We start from the raw sequence: 21,592 nt of genomic DNA on the forward strand, positions 1-21,592 counted from the left end.
TATCCAATGTATGGTGTCAATACTCCTCAGTTTTCCAGTTGTCTCTTTGCTTTGTAGGTTTTCTCTTTCACAGTTTAGAAGCCATCAAGCTTGAAACAATCTTTTTATTTTCTTATTTACTTTTGGTTCCTGTGCTTGCTCAAACCTATATCATCGCACTTTCTCCTGCCTCCCTCTTATAATTTCAGGATTTATACTGACATGCTCAATCCATTCTTATCTATTTTTATGTGCATTATGTGACAAACAGGTTTCAGTTCATTCTTCTGAATGTGCGTGTCCAGCTTTCCTGGCATCATTGAATGAAGAGAGACTTTCACACATCAGGTGTTCTTGATAACATAGTCACAAATCCCCTGGCCATTAATTGGTTCATGAATTTGTTAATTTTTTTCTGGGTTCTCTATAATGTGATGATGTGGAAAAGTGTTTGATTTGTTGAAGAGTCATATTACTGTCTGTGCTTTTTTGCTCATTTGTTTGGTGTCATTCAAAAACAAAGGTTAATTAGAAATTCTTCAGTTCTCTTCCAAAAGAATTATTACTTTACCCATTATATTTAAACTACTGATTCTTTTCTGAACTATATATTGTGTAAGCTAAATCTTCAACTTCCTTTCTTTGTGTTGAGTTTATTCTTGGAAAGTTCACTAACTGCACCTGTGACTTGCACCATTAATTTTATCCACTTGGCAGTGAAACGTGCTACTGAGCTGTTCTGTCTGTAAATAGCACTGCAAGGAAAGCAATTAGGTCTATAGTGATACAGGACAGGAAGTGGTGATTGAGGTGGATGGAGCCCTGCTTGTTCTCTTTCATTTTTTCAGTTTAGAGCTCCTTCTTAAGGAAAGTCCTTTCTAATTCTTGAGGCCATGCATAAAGAACAAGCTCCCATGGGACTCTGCACTTTGGCTACTCATGTTCTCTAGGAAGCAGACTCTAAGAACAGGGCCTAGGTGCTTGAATATTCATGAGCAAATGGACTTGGAATAAACATCTGTGTGGAGAGTTTGAACAAATTTCATGTTTTTAATAACCATTTGCACAGGAAAAAGTTAAATAAACAGGTAAGATCACAGTACCTGGTTGTATCATTATATTAGTAATAGCTGATAACAAGTGAAAGACGTTTCATCTAACCCACATCCAATAAATCTTGGCAGTTCAGGACACAAAGAGGGCAGGAGCCATCATTCACATTGGGAAAACAGATGGAAATAAACACAGTACTGTGGGCCCTCACACTAGCCCTATAATGTTAAACAGAAATGAGCCACATCCCCCGACTATAAGATGGTGCCTACAGACTGCATCCCCTTATGTACCCTAGCCCCAGTCATGAATCTGTTACCTTGAAAGGCAGACTTGATCTACACTTCACATCTATGCCAGATGACTCCATTGGCTTTGGGCTCCTGACAAACCTCCGTGACAAACAAGCCCCAGGGGCTGTGGGTACAGGGCCTTCCCCAGAACCATGCCAGCCTCACTGGCTATGAAACTTCATGCATGCCCCAGTACTGCTGCCACGTCAAGGGCCATGGAATTCCTGCCTGACTCCTTGTTGCCAGCAGTTGTACCAAGCTAAGAGTACCCCAATATTGACTTAGCCATCATGGTCCCAGACTAAGGGACTATATATCATCTGCTCAGACTCTCTGAACTGGCTTACTCTTGTTATGGGCCAGGCATTATGGGCAATGACCAAACAGACTCCATTTTACCCTGAGACTCCGTGTCATATAAGAAATGCTTCTTCCCTGGGGAAACCCTGCCTCTGTACCCATCAACGGTTGCTTAGCCTAGTATATTGGCAACACAAAATGACAAAGTTGATCTTTCTATTCTTACACACTGTATTTGTGCAATGTATCCTAATCGCATAGACTGCTAACATTTTTCTAGATGTTAGTAACCATTCTTTAATGTGTACTAAACTAGGGTCATTTTGGCTCATTTCCCCTTCTGTTTATGATTTTAAATCTCATGATGTTTGTTTACAGTTTTGAATTATAACAATAGTCACTTATGATTAATGTACTGACATGCTTTACTTATGGTATGAAAGGCATCCTCTAACCCCTGGAGTGGGTCGAAGATTGCAGACTTGCAGGCTGCCGTTGTCCCGCCAGCTGGTGAATAAAGATGATTCCATCTCCTGCTTTAAGACTGACTTGGTGATTTATTGAAGTCTCACCATAACACTCTGAAAGTCCTTCCCAAACAAAGCTAGTCTATGTAGAGTATAATTACACAGTTCTTCAAATATATTTGCAGACATTGACATGTGACCTTGAAGATCCTTGACAATCAGGGAACCATGACATAACAAGGGAGAAAAAGCAGTGCTGGGAACAACCGTGGAGAGATTACAGTTCATATACTTCCCAGCAAAAATATAAATGACCGTCTTAAGGAGGCTCAGCAAATTTAATAAAATGGAAGAATCATTCAGCAAAAGACGAAAACAATATTAAGGTGCATGTACCTAAGAAGAAGTTGTCCTGGAGTTTAAAATATATGTATCTATATATCTCGAAAAGAAGTAGTGCTAGAGCTAAAAATGCAGTATCATGGAATAAATGGAATAAAATGGAATAAAAGTATGAATTGCAGAATTGATATCGATGATGAGAGATTCATGATCTGGGAGGTAGGAAAAGTCATTGGAGACACGGTGGAAGATGCTAAAATGGAAAAAAGGAAATCTTAAAGGATTTTTGAGAGAGTTTCAAAAGAACAAATATTCAAGTCATTGCAGTTCAATCCAGAAAAAAATATAATCATAAAAAAATTGTATTTAAAGCCAGGTACTGTGGTGCACACCTATAATCCCAGCAGCTCTGGAGGCTGAGACAGGAAGATCACATTCAAAGTGAGCTTCAGCAAAAGCAAGGCGCTAAGCAACTCAGTGAGCCCCTGACTCTAAATAAAATACAAAATAGGGCTGGGGATGTGGCTTAGTGTTCGAGTGCACATGAGTTCAACCCATGGCGAACCTTCCCCTCACCAAAAAAAGAAATCGTATTTAAAGATATAATAACATAAAATAAAATAACAATATAGTGGTGAAATCAATTCATACCCCGAGAAACATAAATATATAAGAAAAGTAGGTCCGTATTCTCCAATCAGGTTCAATCTACATAAGACAATCCCATGATATATTGTAATGAAACCATAAATGATCAAATAAAAAGAAAGGATAATGAAACAACAAGGAAAAGAAGAAAAATTTTTTTTTCAGTTATCTGCAGTAGGCCTCATAGCACAAATCTTACAAGTTAGGGCAGAGTGGGAGGATACACCCAGTATGCTGAAATAAAAAACTGCCCACCATGACGGTTCCCTGGCAAAGCTGTTTTTCATAAATGAAGAGAGATAAAGACTTTTCCAAACAAGCTGTGGGGAGTTCTTCTCTACCAGGCTGTCCTTCAGGAAATGCTGAATGAGCCCTTCAAGCTGGTGGAATAGGATTTTAAAGAGTAATAGAAAAACATGAGAGTATGTTAATTAAACTCATTGCTCATAGTAAGAGCTAGCAGTTCCAGGATAATGTCACTCTGGTGCACAATTAATATCTCAAATTGGACAGTGAGAAGAAAAAGCTGTTCCAATGATCATCTTTTTTAATGATTTTATAGGAATAATCACATCTAAAATGAAAAGATGTCAAGTAAACAACCTAATGTTGCGCACTATGGATGTACAGAAATAAGAATAAACTGAGTCCCAAATTAACAGAATGAAGGCAATAATAAAGTTCAGAATAAAAATAAATGGGGCTGGGGATGTGGCTCAAGCGGTAGCGCGCTCGCCTGGCATGCGTGCGGCCCGGGTTCGATCCTCAGCACCACATACCAACAAAGATGTTGTGTCCGCCGAGAACTAAAAAATAAATATTAAAAATTCTCTCTCTCTCTCTCTCTCTCTCTCTCTCTCTCTCTCCTCTCTCTCACTCTCTCTTAAAAAAAAATAAATAAATAAATGAAACAGAATAGAAAAAAAAGAGAAAAATCAATGAAATAGAGGTCATTTTTGAAAAAAAGTATTGACAAATTGTCAGATTAACAACAAAGAAGATAAGACTCATATAAAATATTTCTAAGTACCATATTTACATAATATATGTACAATTTTGTCTCCTAATTTAAAGAAATAAATACATAATTAAATACACGTGGAAAATAAAGAGGTTAAAAAATTACAAATACTATTTTTTAAAATAGCATTATGAATCTGAAATGAGGTCTAAAATATCCAGATTGTCAAAATGAGGCATATCACAGGAGATGATTCCTGGGACAGGTTCCTTATAGAAATTAACCTTCCATTGGCAGACACCTTATGACTTTTAAATTAAACCAAAGAAAAAAAAAGAAATATATTTTTTAAGGAAAAAATCCATTTTCCCCTGCCACTTCTGCCACAGATGCAAAATTGGCTGAAATTTTTCTGCTCTGCTTCTTTGTATCCCAAGGGGGTTGAATTGTTTGGACAATAGAAAGACAGTGAAATTATTTATTTAATTAGGAGCTTTGAGAATTCAAGCTTGGAGGCTGCAGAAAATTTAACAACACTCCTGGCGCTCCTCTCTCATCCTTCTCTGTTCTCAGCCGTCCTGAAAACCTAAGCTGGCTTCCTATGGACAGGTCAGGGGGAAGAGGAAGTTCAGTGACAGCCTTCAGACACAGTCGGTGTTTTGCAGTAAGAGGACAACAGAAGAGGACTTGGGTGCTGGGTTTACCTCTAGGATAATGGGGAAGGGAATGTTCCACAGTTCTTGAGTTGTGAAGGTGAAGCGCCTGTACTTTGAAGGCACTGTAGTGTCTGTTGGAACCTGTCTCTTCCACCTCTATTGCTTTGCTTCCTTCTGTCTTTGAAATCTAGAGCCTCTCTCCCAAATTGTGGTTTCCTGAGAGTCTGCAACTCTTCTCCACTCTTTCTAAATTATAGGCTCCTGTCAGATTTCCTGCACCTAAGTATTTGTTATCTACCACTAAAGATCTATTACATACAAGGAATTGTCTTTTTTGTTCTATATTTGATTGGATTTTTTCCATTATATTCTCTATTTTTACCTTAATATTTTTACTTTCATATTTGACTTAATATTTGTAGTTATCAATTCACCTTACAGTACACAATATATCTTCTACTAGTATAATTGCTTCTGATGTTCACACTCAGTCCAATATACTTTTATGGCATTATCATTTCTTTTAAAAGTTCAGGAAAATATCAAATGGTTGAAACTGGAGGAGATTGTCCTCGCAAGTTTATGAGTTCAAATCAAATACTGTAGTGTGTATCTATTTTTCTAGTCCTGGAGATGAATCTAGGGCCTCATGCTTGCTAGGCAAGTGCTAGACCACTGAGCTACATTCCCAGCACTCCCTATTTTTATTTCTTTTGAGACAGGCCTTGCTAAGTTGCTCAGGGTACCATGTCTAGCAAAGGTTTGTTTTCAGTTACTGGGCTGTATTGTTACAATGTAGTGCCTCTTGTTGGGTGTAATCTAAACAGTGCTTCTTGGTTGGGTGAGCAAATGTCAATGTTCATAGTGGATTGTGTGGATCCATGAGCATCTCCACAGGAATGCCTGCTAAATATCCCCAAATACTTTTACTATATTGTGCTTATTATTTTTATTTTATTGGCCTAGTTTTGTGATAAAATATGTAATTGGTATTATTTATTAATCCTGTATTGTTCTTTTAAAACAGACATAAATGCGTATCCTTCAACTTCACTTCTACATTTTGTTCCCATATTCAGGCATGATACACTGGAACACTTATCTTTTGTATCGTAGTAGAAATTTTGGTCTTCAGCATCCCTAATGTTACAGACACCTTGTTAAGTTCATGATGAGACAAAACTGTCACAATTTCAGATTCACAAATGAACATGAATTTGCCAATAGGAGAGGGTGCTAAGGAAACATCATAGTGAGCTCATATACCCCGTCCCTCCTGACCCTCGTCCTCTGATCTCCATCACCCTCTGTACCAAGCTCACCATCTGATGGGCAATACACATTCTGCTCTCTCAGCCTGGGCTGTTTCTTCCTCCCTTCCTCCTCCTGATTAACAATAACCCAACCTTCCTCTCTCAAGCATTTCTATTTCAGGGTGAAATCTCCTACCCACCTCCACACACTAAATCAGTGTTCAGTGATTTTTTTGCCTGTCTTGAATTTAGGTTCATGGCCAAGGCATTAAAAATACTGACTTTTCCTATAACAGAATCTAAACACTTATTTCTGAAACTTAAATTCTTTCACTTCTTATAGGATGAGTGATTTATGTAGTTTTGAATTCTTTAGATTGAACTTTATTTTGGCTACTAACTATAATGATTTTAATATAGTACATCCTCACTCAAGCACATGGACATCTAGGTGACTTGTGTTTAATGTTAATGGTGGCTCCGTTTTCCACCTTTATTTATTTAGTTATTTGCTATGGAATCCCCATGTGTTTCATCTTCCTGTAAGAATTCACTGGACAGAAGTTCTCTGAAAGAAGTCTCCATAGGGAACTCCTTGGGGTAGAAGTGCTCTGTGGCACTTAGAAGAGGTAACAGACCTGTTGATATTACTGATAATAATTCTACTCTTAATAGTTTAGGAGGGATATTGTGAAATGCTAGTCATGAACAACAAATTTATCAAAATGTTAAGAACACAAGCTCACATTTGTGTAACACCCATATAAGTTACAGAAACCATAGTAGAAAATTTTATCAGCTCACTTATTTTCACTCCTGGATCCTACCCTATTGTGAATACTACATGGTCTGCTGTAGAGGAGAGGTGCTTTAGTTAAGCGAGTTTGAAGAACTTTCTCAAACTTAAAAGATGGTACATTGCTAGAGCATACGTTGGTGGAGCAAATCTCTACTCCAGGAAATTTGGCTCAAGCATCCCATTTTTGAATCACAGGTCTATTATGTACATTGGAAATTTTATTTAAAAATGTCATTAAGGACACATTTTGAAGGAAGGTTAATAATAGTAATGAGAGTTATTTTCTGAGACTCCTATTAAGAAAGCAAAAGCATTTCAACTTCACAAATCAGGTGATAGCAATCATCACATTTACAGCAACAACAACAAAAATGGGGACTGAGAAAACTCTCATGACACTGTGAAATCTCACATCACAGAATGAAGGTTGTTTAAATTAAAAATTTATATTTAATCACTATTAAAGAGCTTTAGACTGAGAGAGTCTGGAAATTAACAAGAAACTATGAAATGTCTTCACTTCTTGCACATGGGTTATATCATGAAAATATTAGATCTCAGGGATAGATTTTAAAAGGAGAATTAAAATTAGGAAGTTGATGATAAAGGAGATGTTGTGGGTGATTTAAAGAGAACCTGAAGGATTATACCCTAGAAGTTAGATACGGGCTGGCACTTGGCTGAGCCCTTGTACTCCTGGACAGGTATCAACACAGGATGGGCCATGCTGATCCAAGTGTGTAAATAACAATTCACTCGAGGATTCACTTGCCTGTTCCTTAATTGTTCTTTTACCTCCTTCCCCAGAACATACACCAGGTACATGGAAGCAGAGAACCACACAGTCCTATCCCACTTCCTCCTCCTGGGCCTCTCAGAGGATCCAGACCTGCAGCCTATCCTCTTTGTCCTGTTCCTGTGCATGTACCTGGTCGCAGTGCTTGGGAACCTGCTCATCATCCTGGCTGTCAGCTCAGACTCCCACCTCCACACCCCCATGTACTTCTTCCTCTCCAACCTGTCCTTGGCTGACATCTGCTTCATCTCCACCACGGTCCCTAAGATGCTGGTGAACATTCACACACATAGCAAAGACATCTCCTACCTAGAATGCCTTGCACAAGCATATTTTTTTATTATTTACGCTGGAGTGGATCATTTTCTACTGTCTATAATGGCTTTTGACCGCTTTGTGGCCATCTGTCATCCCCTGCATTACACAGTCATCATGAACCCCCGACTCTGTGTCCTCCTGGTGCTGCTGTCTTGGCTCATCATGTTCTGGGTCTCCCTGATTCATGTTCTACTGCTGAATCAACTGACCTTCTCCACAGGCACTGAAATTCCACATTTCTTCTGTGAACTGGCTCAGCTACTCAAGGTGGCCGGCTCTGATACCATCATCAATGACATCTTTATGTATGTGGTGGCTGCCCTGCTGGGTGTGGTTCCTGTCACTGGGATCCTCTTCTCTTACTCTCAGATTGTCTCCTCCTTACTGAGGGTGTCCTCCTCTGTGGGCAAGTCTAAAGCCTTCTCCACCTGTGGGTCCCACCTCTGTGTGGTCTCCTTGTTCTATGGAACAGCTTTTGGAGTTAATCTCAGTTCTGCTGGGACCCAGTCTTCCTCAAGAACCATGATGGCCTCAGTGATGTACACTGTGGTCACCCCCATGCTGAACCCCTTCATCTACAGCCTGAGGAACAAGGATGTGAAGGGGGCCTTGAGGAGACTCCTCAGCAGAGCAGTCTTTGGTCCTTCTTGGATCACTGACCTCAGAACTAGGTGGACTCTGCAGAACCTTAAGCTATTGCTGTGAATTTATATAACCTGGTTCTTTTCCGCCTGAAAGGATGTGGTTTATTTCCTTTATTCACCAAGCTCCTGCAACTTGTTATTTTTAAATATATATATTTATCTTTCTTCCTTGTACATTGTCCTCAAAGTTTCAAGTTTGTTGAAGTTTTTCAAGTGTTTTTTTTTCTTTTTTAAAAATTTGTTGTTTTTATATATACATGACCGTAGGGTGTATTTTCACATATTATACGAATTATTTATACACGGGGTGCAACCCATCACCATTTTCATCACATTCTTGTGGTTGAACATGCTGTGGAGTTAAACTGGTTGTGAATTCAATTATGAGCATAGAAAAATTATGACCCATTTATTCTAATGTCTTTCCTATTCCCAACCCTTCTCCCTTCCCTTCATTCCCCTTTGTCTAATACCACGAACTTCTATTCTATCCCTGCTTACCCTCCATTGTTATGGGTTAGCATCCACATATCAGAGAGAATATTCAACCTTTAATTTTGAGGGACTGGCTTATTTCACTTAGCATGACATTCCACAATTCCATTGATTTACCTGCTAATGCCATAATTTCATTCTTCTTTATTACTAAGTAGTATTCCATGTGTATCATACCACATGTTCTTGACCCATTCAAGGGCACCTAGTTTGATTCCATAGCCTTGGATATTGTGAATTAACTGCTATAAACATTGATGTGGATGTGTCACTCTAGTATGCTGATTTTATGTCCTTTGGGTATAAGCTGAGGAGTGGACAACTGGGTCAAATGGTGGTTCCATTCCAGGTCTTCTAAGGAATCTCCATACTGCTTTCCAGAGTGGTTACACCGATTTTGGACTCCCACCAGCAATGTATAAGTGAACCTTTTCCCCCCACAACTCACCAACATTTATTGTAACTTGTATTCTTAATAATTGCCATTCTGGCTGGAGTGAGATGGAATCTCGTTGTAGTTTTTAATTTGTGTTCTCCATTGCTGGAGATGTTGAACATTCTTTTATATATTTTTTGACCATTCATATTTCTTCTTCTGTGAAGTGCCTATTTAGTTCCTTTATCCAAAAAACCCACAAGTTTGTCCAGGTATATGCAGTGGGCCTCACAGCACACTTCTCTGCATAAATCTTACAAGCCAAGTCAGAGTGGGAGGATGCACTCAGTATGCTGAAATAAAAAAAAACTGCCTATCATGACTGCTCTCTAGCAAAGCTGTTTTTCTCATAAATGAAGGCGAGGTAAAGATTTTCCAAAACAAGCTGTGGGGAGTTCATCTCCACCAGACTGGCCTTCAGGAAATGCTGAAGGGAGTAGGTGGAGTAGGATTTTAAAAAGTAATACAAAAATATGTGAGTGTGTTAATTAAACTCATTGGTCAAAGTAAGCAAGCTGTTTCAGGATAATGTCACCCTGGTACACAACTTAAGTTCTCAAGTTTGATAGTGAGAAGAAACAGCTATTCCAAAGATCATCTTTTTTATGAATAAGAAATAATCACCTACATGAAAAGTGAAAATATATCAAGCAAAAAAATTAATGTACAGTAAGGGTGCACAGAAATAAGAATAAACTGAGTCTCAAATTATTAGAATCAAGGAAATAATAAAGATCAGAGTAGAAATAAATAAAACAGACTAGAAAAATGAGAAAATTCAATGAAACAGAGATTTTTTTCAAGAACCATATTGACAAATGTCAGATTAACACAAAAAAGAGAAGCCTCATATAACATATTTCTAAGCACCATATGTGCATAATATATGTACAATTTTGTCTGCCAATTTAAAGAAATAAATACGTAATTAAATACACATGAAAATTAGGAGGATAAAGAAAATTACAGATACTAATTTTTTAATAGCATTGTGTATCTGAAATGATATCTAAAATCTCTAGATTATTAAAGGTGGCATGTCCCAGGAGACAATTTCTGGGAATGTTCCATGTAGATATACTTCCATTGGCAGACACCTTATGACTTTTAAATCAAACCAAAGGGAAAAAAAGATATTTTTTTGAAGGAAATAAATCCACCTCCCACTGCCACTTCCTCCACAGATGCAAAATTGGCTGAAAATGTCTGTTAAACTTCTTTATATCCCAAGGGGGTTGAATTGCTTAGACAATGGAAAGACCGTGAATTTATTTAATTAGAAACATTGAGAATTCAAGCTTGGAGGCTGCAGAAAATTTAACAACACTCCTGGCGCCCCTCCCTCATCCTTCTCTGTTCTCAGCCGTCCTGAAAACCTAAGTTGGCTTCCTATGGACAGGTCAGGGGGAAGAGGAAGTTCAGTGACAGACTTCACACACTGTCGGTGTTTTGCAGTAAGAGGACAACAGGAGAGGACATGGGTGTCAGGTTTACCTCTAGGATAATGGGAAAGGGAATGTTCCACAGTTCTTGAGTTGTGAAGGTGAAGCGCCTGTACTTTGAAGGCACTGTAGTGTCTGTTGGAACCTGTCTCTTCCACCTCTATTGCTTTGCTTCCTTCTGTCTTTGAAATCTAGAGCCTCTCTCCCAAATTGTGGTTTTCTGAGAGTCTTTAACTCTTCTCCACTCTTTCTAAATTATAGGCTCCTGTCAGATTTCCTGCACCTAAGTATTTGTTATTACCACTAGAGATCTATTACACACAAGCTATTGTCTGTTTTGTTCCATATCTGACTGGATTTTTCTATTGTATTCTCTACTTTTACCTTCATATTTGACTTAATGATAACTTTGATTAATTCCATATGTTTATAGTAATCAATTTATCTTATGGTATACAATATAATCATTTATATAATTATTTCTGATATTCAACACTGAGTCCAATATACTTTTTTTTAAACTAAGAACAGTGATGTTGTTGATGGACCTTTATTTTTATTTACTTATTTATATGTGGTGCTGAGAATCTAACCCAGTGCCTCACACATGTGAGGCAAGCGCTCTACCACTAAGCTACGACTCCAATATACTTTTATCACATTATCTATTCCTTTAAAAATTGACAAAAATATCAATGGTTGATTTGCAGGAGACTGCCTTGGCATGTTCATGAGTTTAAATTGAACACTGTAGTGTGTGTTTGTTTTTGTAGTCCTGGGAATGAACCCAGGGCCTCATGCTTGCTAGGAAAGTGCTACACTCTGAGCTATATTTCCTGCACTTCTTATTTTTCTTTATTTTAAGATAGGCCTTACAAAAAATGTTCAACATCTCTAGCAATTAGAGAAATGCAAATCAAAACCACTCTAAGATTTCATCTCACTCCAGTCAGATTGGAAGCTATTATGAATACAAACAACAACAAGTGTTGGAGAGGATGTGGGGGAAAAGGCACACTCATACTTGGTGGTGGGACTGCAGATTTGTGCAGCCAATATGGAAAGCAGTACAGAGATTTCTTGGAAAATTGGGAATGGGACCACCATTTGACATAGCTATCCCTCTCTATATTTGGTCTATACCCAAAGGACTTAAAAACAGCATACTACAGGGACACAGCCACATCAAGGTTTATAGCAGCACAATTCACAATAGCTAAACTGTGGAACCACCCTAGATGCCCTTCAATAGATGAATGGATTAAAAAATGTGGCATATATACACAATGGAATATTACTCAGCAATAAAAGAGAATAAAATCATGGCATTTGCAGGTAAATGGATGGAGTTAGAGAAGATAATGCTAAGTGAAGTTAGCCAATCCCAAAAAATCAAATGCCAAATGTTTTCTCTGATATAAGGAGGCTGATTCATAGTCGGGTAGGGATGGGGAGCATAGGAGGAATAGATGAACTCTAGATAGGGCAAAGAGGTGGGAGGGCAAGGGAGCGGGGCATGGGGTTAGAAATGATGGTGGAATGTGATGGTCATCATTATCCAAAGTACGCATATGAAGACACAAATTGGTGTGAATACATTTTGTATCCAACCAGAAATGAAAAATGGTGCTCTATATGTGTAATAATAATTGCAATGCATTCCACTGTCTATATAAATTTAAAAAAATTAATTAAAAAAAGAAATATTTGACAATAAATTGAAAAGAAAATGACAAAACAGGCTTCATAAGGCACTGATGAAATTCTGAAATTCAGTCTAATTATTTCTATACAGCAAGATTTTTTTTCCACAGAACAATAAAGATTTGCCTCTTCAAACAAAAAAACAAACAAAAAAACAAACAACAAAGAAAGATAGGCCTTGCTCTCTTGCTCAAGGTATCCATGGTTCCAAGCATGAGCCTCCACATCTAGTAAAACTTGTTTGTGTGCTTATCTTCAGTTACTGAGCAGTAGTGTTACAATGTGGTAGTTTTAGTAGTTAAGAGAGTTTGAATAACTTTCCTGAGATCATAAAAATATTATATTGTATTTATACTCCAGGAAATCTGACTCAAACATCCCGTTTTTAATGCAGGACATCATTATCCAAAGTACATGTATAAAGACACGAATGTGTGAATATACTTTGTATTCAACCAAATGAATACTTTATATTAAGACAAATGAAAAATTGTGCTTTATATGTATAATATAAATTATAATGCATTCCACTGTCATTTATTTTAAAAAATCAATAAAATTAAAAAAAAGAAAAGAAACAGAGACGAGAGAACGAGAAAAAAATAGTCTGAATGATTATGCACTAAAAGTTTAATATGGGCTGGCACTTAGCTGAGCCCTTGTACTCCTGGACAGATAGCAACACAGGATGAACCATGCTGATCCAAGAGTGTAAATAACAACTTACTCTAGGATTCACTTGCCTGTTCCTTAATTGTTCTTTTACCTCCCTCCCCAGAACATACACCAGGTACATGGAAGCAGAGAACCACACAGTCCTATCCCACTTCCTCCTCCTGGGCCTCTCAGAGGATCCAGACCTGTATCCCATCCTATTGGGGCTGTTGATGTCCATGATGGTCAGACTGCTTTAGAACCTGCTCATCATCCTGGCTGTCAGCTCAGACTCCCACCTCCACACCCCCATGTACTTCTTCCTCTCCTGTCCTTGGCTGACATCGACTTCATCTCCATCATGGTCCCAAAGATGCTGGTGAACATCCAGGCACAGAAAAATGACATCTCCTATATAGAAAGTCTGTCTCAGGCATTTTTTAAAAAAAATATTTATGGTGGAGTAGATGCTTTCCTACTGACTATGATGGCCTAGAACTGCTTAGTGGCTGTCTGCCGTCCCCTGCATTACACAGTCATCATGAACCCCCAGCTCTGTGTCCGTCTGGTTCTGATGTCTTGGATCATCATATGCTGGGTCTCCCTGATTCAAATTCTACTGTTGAACCAACTGACCTTCTCTACAGGCATTGAAATCCCACATTTCTTCTGTGAACTGGCTCAGCTACTCAAGGTGGCCAGTTCAGACACCCTTGTTAATAACATCTCTGTTGACAGGGTGTGTGGTGGCTGCCCTGCTGGGTGTGGTTCCTGTCACTGGGATCCTCTTCTCCTACTCTCAGATTGTCTCCTCCTTAATGAGGGTGTCCTCCTCTGTGGGCAAGTCTAAAGCCTTTTCCACCTGTGGGTCCCACCTCTGTGTGGTCTCCTTTTGTAATGGAACAGGTCTTGGGGTTCCCCTCAGTTCTGCTGTGACCCATTCTTCCCTGTGAACCATGATGGCCTCAATGATGTACAGTGTGGTCACTCTCATGCTGTATCCCACCATGTACAGCCTGGGGAACAAGGATGTGAAGGGGCCCTGGGGAGACTCCTCAGCAGAGCAGCCTCTAGTCCTTGAGGGCTCACTAAAACCCCAGAACTATGTAAATGCTGCAGATCCTTAAGCTGTTGCTGTGAATTTACATATTGTGGTTCTTTTCCCCTCTTAATGGATGTGGATGATTTTCTTTTTTCTAAAAACACCTATAACTTGATACTTATAAATATTTGTATTTATATCTCTCCCTTGTACATTGTCCACAAATTGCAAATTTGTTAAACTTTTAATGGCATTTCTCAGAATTCTAATATGATATCAAGAATTTATATTACATGCTGACATGGTTCCCTGAAAAAATCATTGCTTAAATGTTACTGTTTTCCACATTAATTTAATTGTATTTTTTGTTCTTTTCTGGAGGAAACATAATAAAAATCATCACATTTAAATGCCCACCTTGTCATGACTTTGCTGGTTGTTGGTGTTATTTTTTTCCAAAAAAACTTTTCTTAGAATATTTTTTATCATTCACACTTTCCTCAAGGAAGAGTAAGATTGGGAAGAAAAGTCCTGTAGACTTGACATTGAGCCTTCACTCCAAACTTTGCTATTCTGTTTCTATATGAGCAGTATTTTATTTTCACCCTGAAATCTGGGATCTGCCTTTTATTTCAGGTTTGTTCCTATATTCATACTGATGTGTTGCCTTTGGAAACTCCAATGTGTTGTTTTTCACTCTGTGAAAACTATTTTCGTTTTCTTTATCCCTTTCTTCCCCCAGTTCTACTTTTCTTCATGCTTTTGACTGATTTATTAGTAAATATTAACTTGTTCCACTTCCTCAATGGGTGAGTAATAGTTTACCCTGTTTATACACATGAGGTATTTATCCCTGAATCTGCTGATTGTCATCTGAGCAATTTCCTTTTTTTGGCTATTATGAAGAGTGCTCTTACAGAAATTCATGCACATGTGTTCCTTGAGTAAATTTATGAACTTCATAAGGTCATTTCAATCAATGATGAACAGCATAGATGACATTGGTCCTATGATATGTATCACATAGGGACATATCCTAGTTTGTTCCAGTGTGATTTACTGTGTTCACACAATGATGAAATCAGCTATCAATGTGCTCCTTAGAACCTAAGCCCATCATTGAACACTGGCTATATTGGTTTTCAATTATTTGGATTAGGCATACAGGAGTGAGACTGCTTGGTCATATAGTAAAGGCATATTTAAGTGTTTGGGAAACAGCCCAATTGTACTTCATAGTAGCTGGTGCACTTTACATTATGAGGGTCCTGATATCCTCACCACTTTGCCAGTAACTTTTTGTCTTCAATTTCATAAAAGTTATAGCCCCCCCATGGATTATGAATTGGTTCTGGTGCTTTTGCTTTACATTTCTCTATGACTTACCGAACGTCTTTTCATGTGCTTTGGCAGTATATAAATATGTGGAGGAATGTCTTTAAATTGAACTCATTTGTCATCTGTGTTGATAGTATTTTTATTTGTGATCTGCAAAAATCCCTTATGTATTCTGGATACGAGGCCCTTGTCAGATATGCATTTTGCAAATATTTTCTCCATTCCGTATGGTGTCTTTCCATTTTTTATTCGTACATTTTTACCTATATTCATTATAATACATGTCTTGAAGCTGTTCATCCTAACTGAAATTTTGTGTCCTCTGACAAACATCTCTCCATTCCACCATCCCCAGAGACTGTGCCAGTCAGCATTTTACTGTTTCCATGAGTTTGACTTTTTTTTTTTTTCATATTTCAGAGACTTTTCCCCTCTTTGCACATTTTTATTGGTACATTGGTCATAATAATGGGATTCATTGTTACATGTTCGTACATAACAGTACAGTTTGGCCAATAATACTCCCCAGCACTTCCCCCTTCCTCCCCACCCCTCACCCTCTGGTCCTTTCCTCCACTGATCTCTCTTTGATTTTCATGAAATTCCAATGAGTTTGACATTTTAGATTACTCATAGAAGTGAGGTCATGTGGTGTTTGTATTTCTATGCCTGGCTCATTTGTCTTAACTGAATTTGATACAGGTTCATCTATTTAGCAGAAAATGATGGAATTTCCTTCTTTTCATGCTTAAGTAGTGTTCTATTGTGTATTTGACCACATTACTATACCGATGATTCTCACTTTGGACTCTTATGTTGATTCAATAAGAGTGACAAATTTTGCCTTGAAAATTGGAGTTCAGATATCTTTTGACAAATTCATTTCATATCTTTTTAATCTATACTCAGTCCTGGAATTGCTATTGCATATGACTGTTCTATTTTTAGTTTTTGAAAGAACTCCATGCATTTTTCATATGGCTGCACTTATTTAAATTCCCACTAATAGCATTCAATGGCCCCTTCTCCAAATCTTTACCTACACTTATTATCAGTTTTTTTTGATGACAGTCATTCAATGGGTGTGAAGTGACATTGTGATTTAAGTTTGTATTTCCATGATGGTTAGTGATGCTGAACATTAATGTTTTCGTATACTTCATATGCTTTCGTATACTTCGTATGCTGATCTTAAAAATGTCAATAAAGATTCAATGCATTATTTATCTCTTTAAATTAAATTTATTTTAGTGATACAGAAAAACACAAAGATTATACATATTAAAAGGGTAATTTTATATTTCAATCCATATAAATATATACATCCATAGTAGATGAAGAGTAGCTTTGAAGATTTTTATTGGTACATAATAATTATACATAGTGACATATGAATACATATGTATACATAATGTATACATCAGAATACATTGTACATCATACATGTCAAAATGACATATACTTGCACCTAATATAATATGTTGGAGTCAATTCCTTAGTACCTCCTTTTTCCCTTTCATGTTCTATCCTCCTGACACATTTCCTCTACCCTAACAGTCTCCCTTCTATTTTCATTATAAAGAGAAAAAATGAAAAGAAATTTCAAAGTCAGTTTAAACACACCTGTCTATTTAAAGATTTATCATTTTTTTAATGGTCAAGACTTTCACAATCCTTTTTTCTGGCTTTTAGAAATGTACAAGAGGTTATTGTTATCTCCAGGCACTCTCCTGTGCAATAGCACACCAGAATTCTCAAGCCTACTCAGCTGTTACCCAATGTCCATTGATCATCCTTTCCCCATCCCTTTCTCCTGCCTACCTTTCCCAGTCTCTGGTCACCACCATTCTACCCCCAGTGTCTATCAGATCACATTATTTAGATCCCACATATGAGTAGGATCATGTGATACTTGTCCTTCTGTGCTGGCTTATTTCATTTAACTTAATTATCTCCAGTTCTAGCCATGTTGTTGCAAATGACAGGGTTTTATTCTTGACTATGACTGGATGGTGTTCCATGATGTACATGTACCATGTTTTCTTGATCCACTCACCAGTGTATGTGCACTTTGGTTGTTTCCACTTCTTGGCTCTTGTGGCTGCAATGCACATGGGAGTGAAGATGTCCCTTCACAATACTGGTTTTATTTCCTTTCAATATACACCCAGGAGTGACATTGCTGGATGTTGTCTCAGGAAGGATGGGCATGAAAATCTATTAACCAGAAATGCTGATACTCAACCTCGGCTTTGGATTCTTTCCTGGTACTAGAGTTCTCAAATAAAAATAAAGCAATTATGATCAGAAAAACAATGAAGCAGTATGAGCAGTAGCCTGTAACAGAATACTGCATAAAGAAAAAAAAAAGCGAAGACTTGTCTACCATAACAGATGTTTATCTGAGTTGTATTGGATTAATACAAATGAACCTGTATAAAACAAAAATTTCAAAAGCATTTTCTAACATGTCATTACTTTTTTAAGCATTGTTAGGTGCAGTGCTCAGTAATGTCGTATTTGTGGTCAGTGATGTTATTGTTAGGTGCATTTAAACTAACCACATATTTATCAAAATTGAAGTCCACCAAACCCAAGGATAATAGTTATATATTAAATGACTCTGAAGAAAGGCAATATTTGGCTAAGCATTATATTCATGAAGGAGAGAAATAAGTAACATCAAAGAATGATGGATGTCATCAAAACATAGCAATGTTTTCTGATTATGAGCCATCAACTTTAACTAGTGTTCAAATAATACAGTGTGTTTATAAATATTTATATCAAAGGAATATATTTCATTGTCTTGGTATAAACAATTAAATAGAACTGACTCAATTTCTTTTAATCAGAACATTCTTTTCTCAAAGTGGGAAAGATGCTTTTAATTGTTTTTTTTCCTTAAATGAGTACACTGTATTTTACTGTGAACATTCACTTGTTATCTCTAAAGTTCTTGGTCTTCTAACATTGCTCAGTTGAGAGTCTATAAATCAAAAGTGTATAGTAGCAAATGAATCATGCAGAAACCAATAATGAAAGAGTTTAAGGAATATCAAGGTGGTCACAAATAAGAAATATTACTAAATGTATATAGATTTCAAGTATGGATACCTGTGTATTCTTGAGTTCAAAATATATTCAGAATGTTGGGTGCCTATTTTGTTTGTTTAATTTATCCAATTCTCTTTTCTTTTGCAAAATGTGTCCAAGAGATATATAACTACAAATCCTAGCCCATGTCTCAGAATTCCATCTCCTGGGAGTCTCAGAGTATCCAAAATGCAGTTTGTCATCCTTGGATTATTTTTGTCTACGTACCTGGTCACTATTGGGAACCTGCTCATCATCCTGGCTGTCAGCTCTGACTCCTACCTTCACACCGCCACGTACTTCTTCCTCTTCCTCTCCTATCCTTGGCTGACATTGGTTTCATCTCCACCACAGTCCCAAAGATGACTGTGGACATCCAAACTCACAGCAGAGTCATCGTCTATGTGGGCTGCATGACATAGATGTTTCTTTTTTTAATAATTTTTAAAAAATATAGGTGATCTGCTTCTGACTGGGATGAACTATGACCAATTTGTGGTCATCTGTCATCCCCTGCATTACCTAATTAACTGGAACCCTCACTCTTTGGTTTCTTAATTTTTATATAGAGTTTGGTTAGCCTTTTGGAGCCCTTGCTACACAATTTGCATGGTTTACAACTTACCTCCTTCCAGGATATGGAAATGTTTAGTTTCATCTGTAGCCTTCCTTAAGTTTTCTTATTCTGTCACTGTCACCAAGCACATAGTCATGTATCTTGCTGGTGCCATATTTGTTGTTGTTTGGTGTTTTCTTTTCTTTTCATCTCAATGATTCTTTTCTCTTACTACAGAATTATTTCTGCTAATCTAAGTCTCCCACTATCAGGTGAGATGAATAAAGTCTTATCCACCTGTGGGACTAACCTGTCTATTATTTCCTTATTTTATTGAACAGACCTTGAAATGTACCTCGGTTCAGCTGCACCAGATGTGGTGGTTTCAGCGATGTACACTGTGGTCACCCGCATGCTGAATCCCTTCACCTATGTTCCAAGGAACTGGGACATAAAACACGCCTGAGAGGCTGGTAGAGCATTCCAACCTCAGACTCTGTGGCTTCCTTTTGTAATGTAGGACATAAAATGTAGAAACCTGAACATCTAGATCTATAATCCTGCCCCTTTTTGACACTGCTTATGTAGTTAAAGATTTTAATTTCTCCTGATGGTAATGTCCAGGGTTGGGATGGGAGGAATGGCAAGTTTTTGAAATGTGTACCAAGCTTTAGATTGGAAAGATGAAAAATTTATGAGGATGGTTGATGGTGATGGTGGCATAATTATGTGAATGTAATTAATGTCCTCAAACTATGAAATTAACAATGGTTAAAAAGGTAACCATTTTTTTTTGGCTTTTATATTTTACCATAGTAAAAGTGGCAATAAAAGAAAATAAACTATGTAAATAGTACACATGATCAATCTCCTGAGTACAGGAAGAGCCAAGAACTTTTATAGACATTCATACTCTCTTCTTCTCTCTCTACTAATATTAGGAAGTCCCCAGAGATTGTGATAGCATGGACCAATTTGACTAATCGTCAGAGCCTACAAAAATTAGTTCATTATATGAACAGGGACTCCAGCCATTCAGAGTGTTCCAAGTCCAGTGGGCTCCATGCCTGTGTCTGATCTCAATCACGGTCTACACTGGAAGCTCCTATCTTATACTATATTATTCATTTCAAACCTGAGGAAAAACTGAGGTATCACTGGGCACCTGGAAGATCAGGGGTGCTGGACCTGCAGTTCTTCATCACAACCCAGCAGAGAAGCAGCATGACCCTGTAAGTGCTGAGGGAGATAGTGGATGGCTGAAGGGCAGTGGGAAGCGTTGTTTCTGCATTGTGTGGACAAGCATGATGGATTGTGCAGCCAGATGACAGGGTGCCATTGTTCAAACTTTCAAGGATAAGATCTATAGAATTTGTGTTCTTGATTTAGTGGGATGTTTCCCATAAATCTCATTCAAAGTTTTGTCTCCTTCCACATTGGTTCTACTTCCCAGAGACATCTCACCCATGAGAGCAGCAAATGAATCTCACTAAACTCCAAAATGTATATGAAAGTGATGATCATGAGAAGGAAGTGACAGCAATCATAACATCTTGAACCATTACTGAGGAGTTCCTTAATGTGCACAGGCTTGGCGCTTTGTGGTCTATAGATCTTATTTTATTTTATCTGTATGATCTTCCTCAATGTATAAGTGCCCACACTCTTATTATACTCCAGAAAAGGGAAGGATCACAGCATTTTTTGTATCCTGTGCCAACTTGTTAGGAAGCTAAGAGTGAAGCCTGGTTGAGGCTGGCTTACTGTGGACACAGGGCGTTTTGCTAGGAGCATGCTGAAAGGTTGTCCACTTGACCACACAACTAAACATTTCAGTCTTTTGTCTATCTGGAAAGGGACTTTTTGTTCACTGTGTTCTTCTGTTTGGGGGCTTCTGGTAGACCCCAGGGCAGAGAAGTAGTTTTCACTTCCTACATCAATGATAGAAAGAATGGCTAGGATCATACACAAAGAATCACAAAATGCAGACTCTAGCCATAATTCAGCAGGTATTTGTCTTGCCCCCAATCCTGGATACCCCTGTGGCTGTGCCCATTCTCCTCTGTTTTTGTAATTAATCCACTCATTCTCCATAGAAGGCACAAATTTAGGTCTTTATTTTGTTCCTACTCAGAAAATTGGAGTGTTTTAAAATATACCTTGGATGCATTACAATCCTGGATCTCTCCAGAACCTTCTGATTAATGAAAAACAATTAAGAAGTTTACTGCATTGGATGCAGGGACTTACAATTTAATTGTGAATGTTCTTAGGTGCACTTATTGCTTCTGTAACTTAGGGCAGGTTGGTAGTGTCTCTG

At 37.8% G+C, this 21,592-nt stretch overlaps 1 protein-coding gene across 1 annotated transcript; it reads left to right on the forward strand.

Annotated features, from left to right (window-relative positions):
- Positions 1-7,574: 7,574 nt before the first annotated feature.
- Positions 7,575-8,570, forward strand: LOC308645904 (olfactory receptor 7D4-like; the record flags this gene model as incomplete). The annotated part of the gene is made up of 1 exon (XM_081288357.1): positions 7,575-8,570. One exon carries the CDS (start codon positions 7,575-7,577, stop codon positions 8,568-8,570), a length of 996 nt encoding a protein of 331 aa, XP_081144483.1.
- Positions 8,571-21,592: the final 13,022 nt, after the last annotated feature.

This window comes from Spermophilus citellus (genome assembly GCF_964194105.1).
Source record: "Spermophilus citellus genome assembly, chromosome: 3".
In the NCBI taxonomy this organism is placed as follows: Eukaryota; Metazoa; Chordata; class Mammalia; order Rodentia; family Sciuridae; genus Spermophilus; species Spermophilus citellus.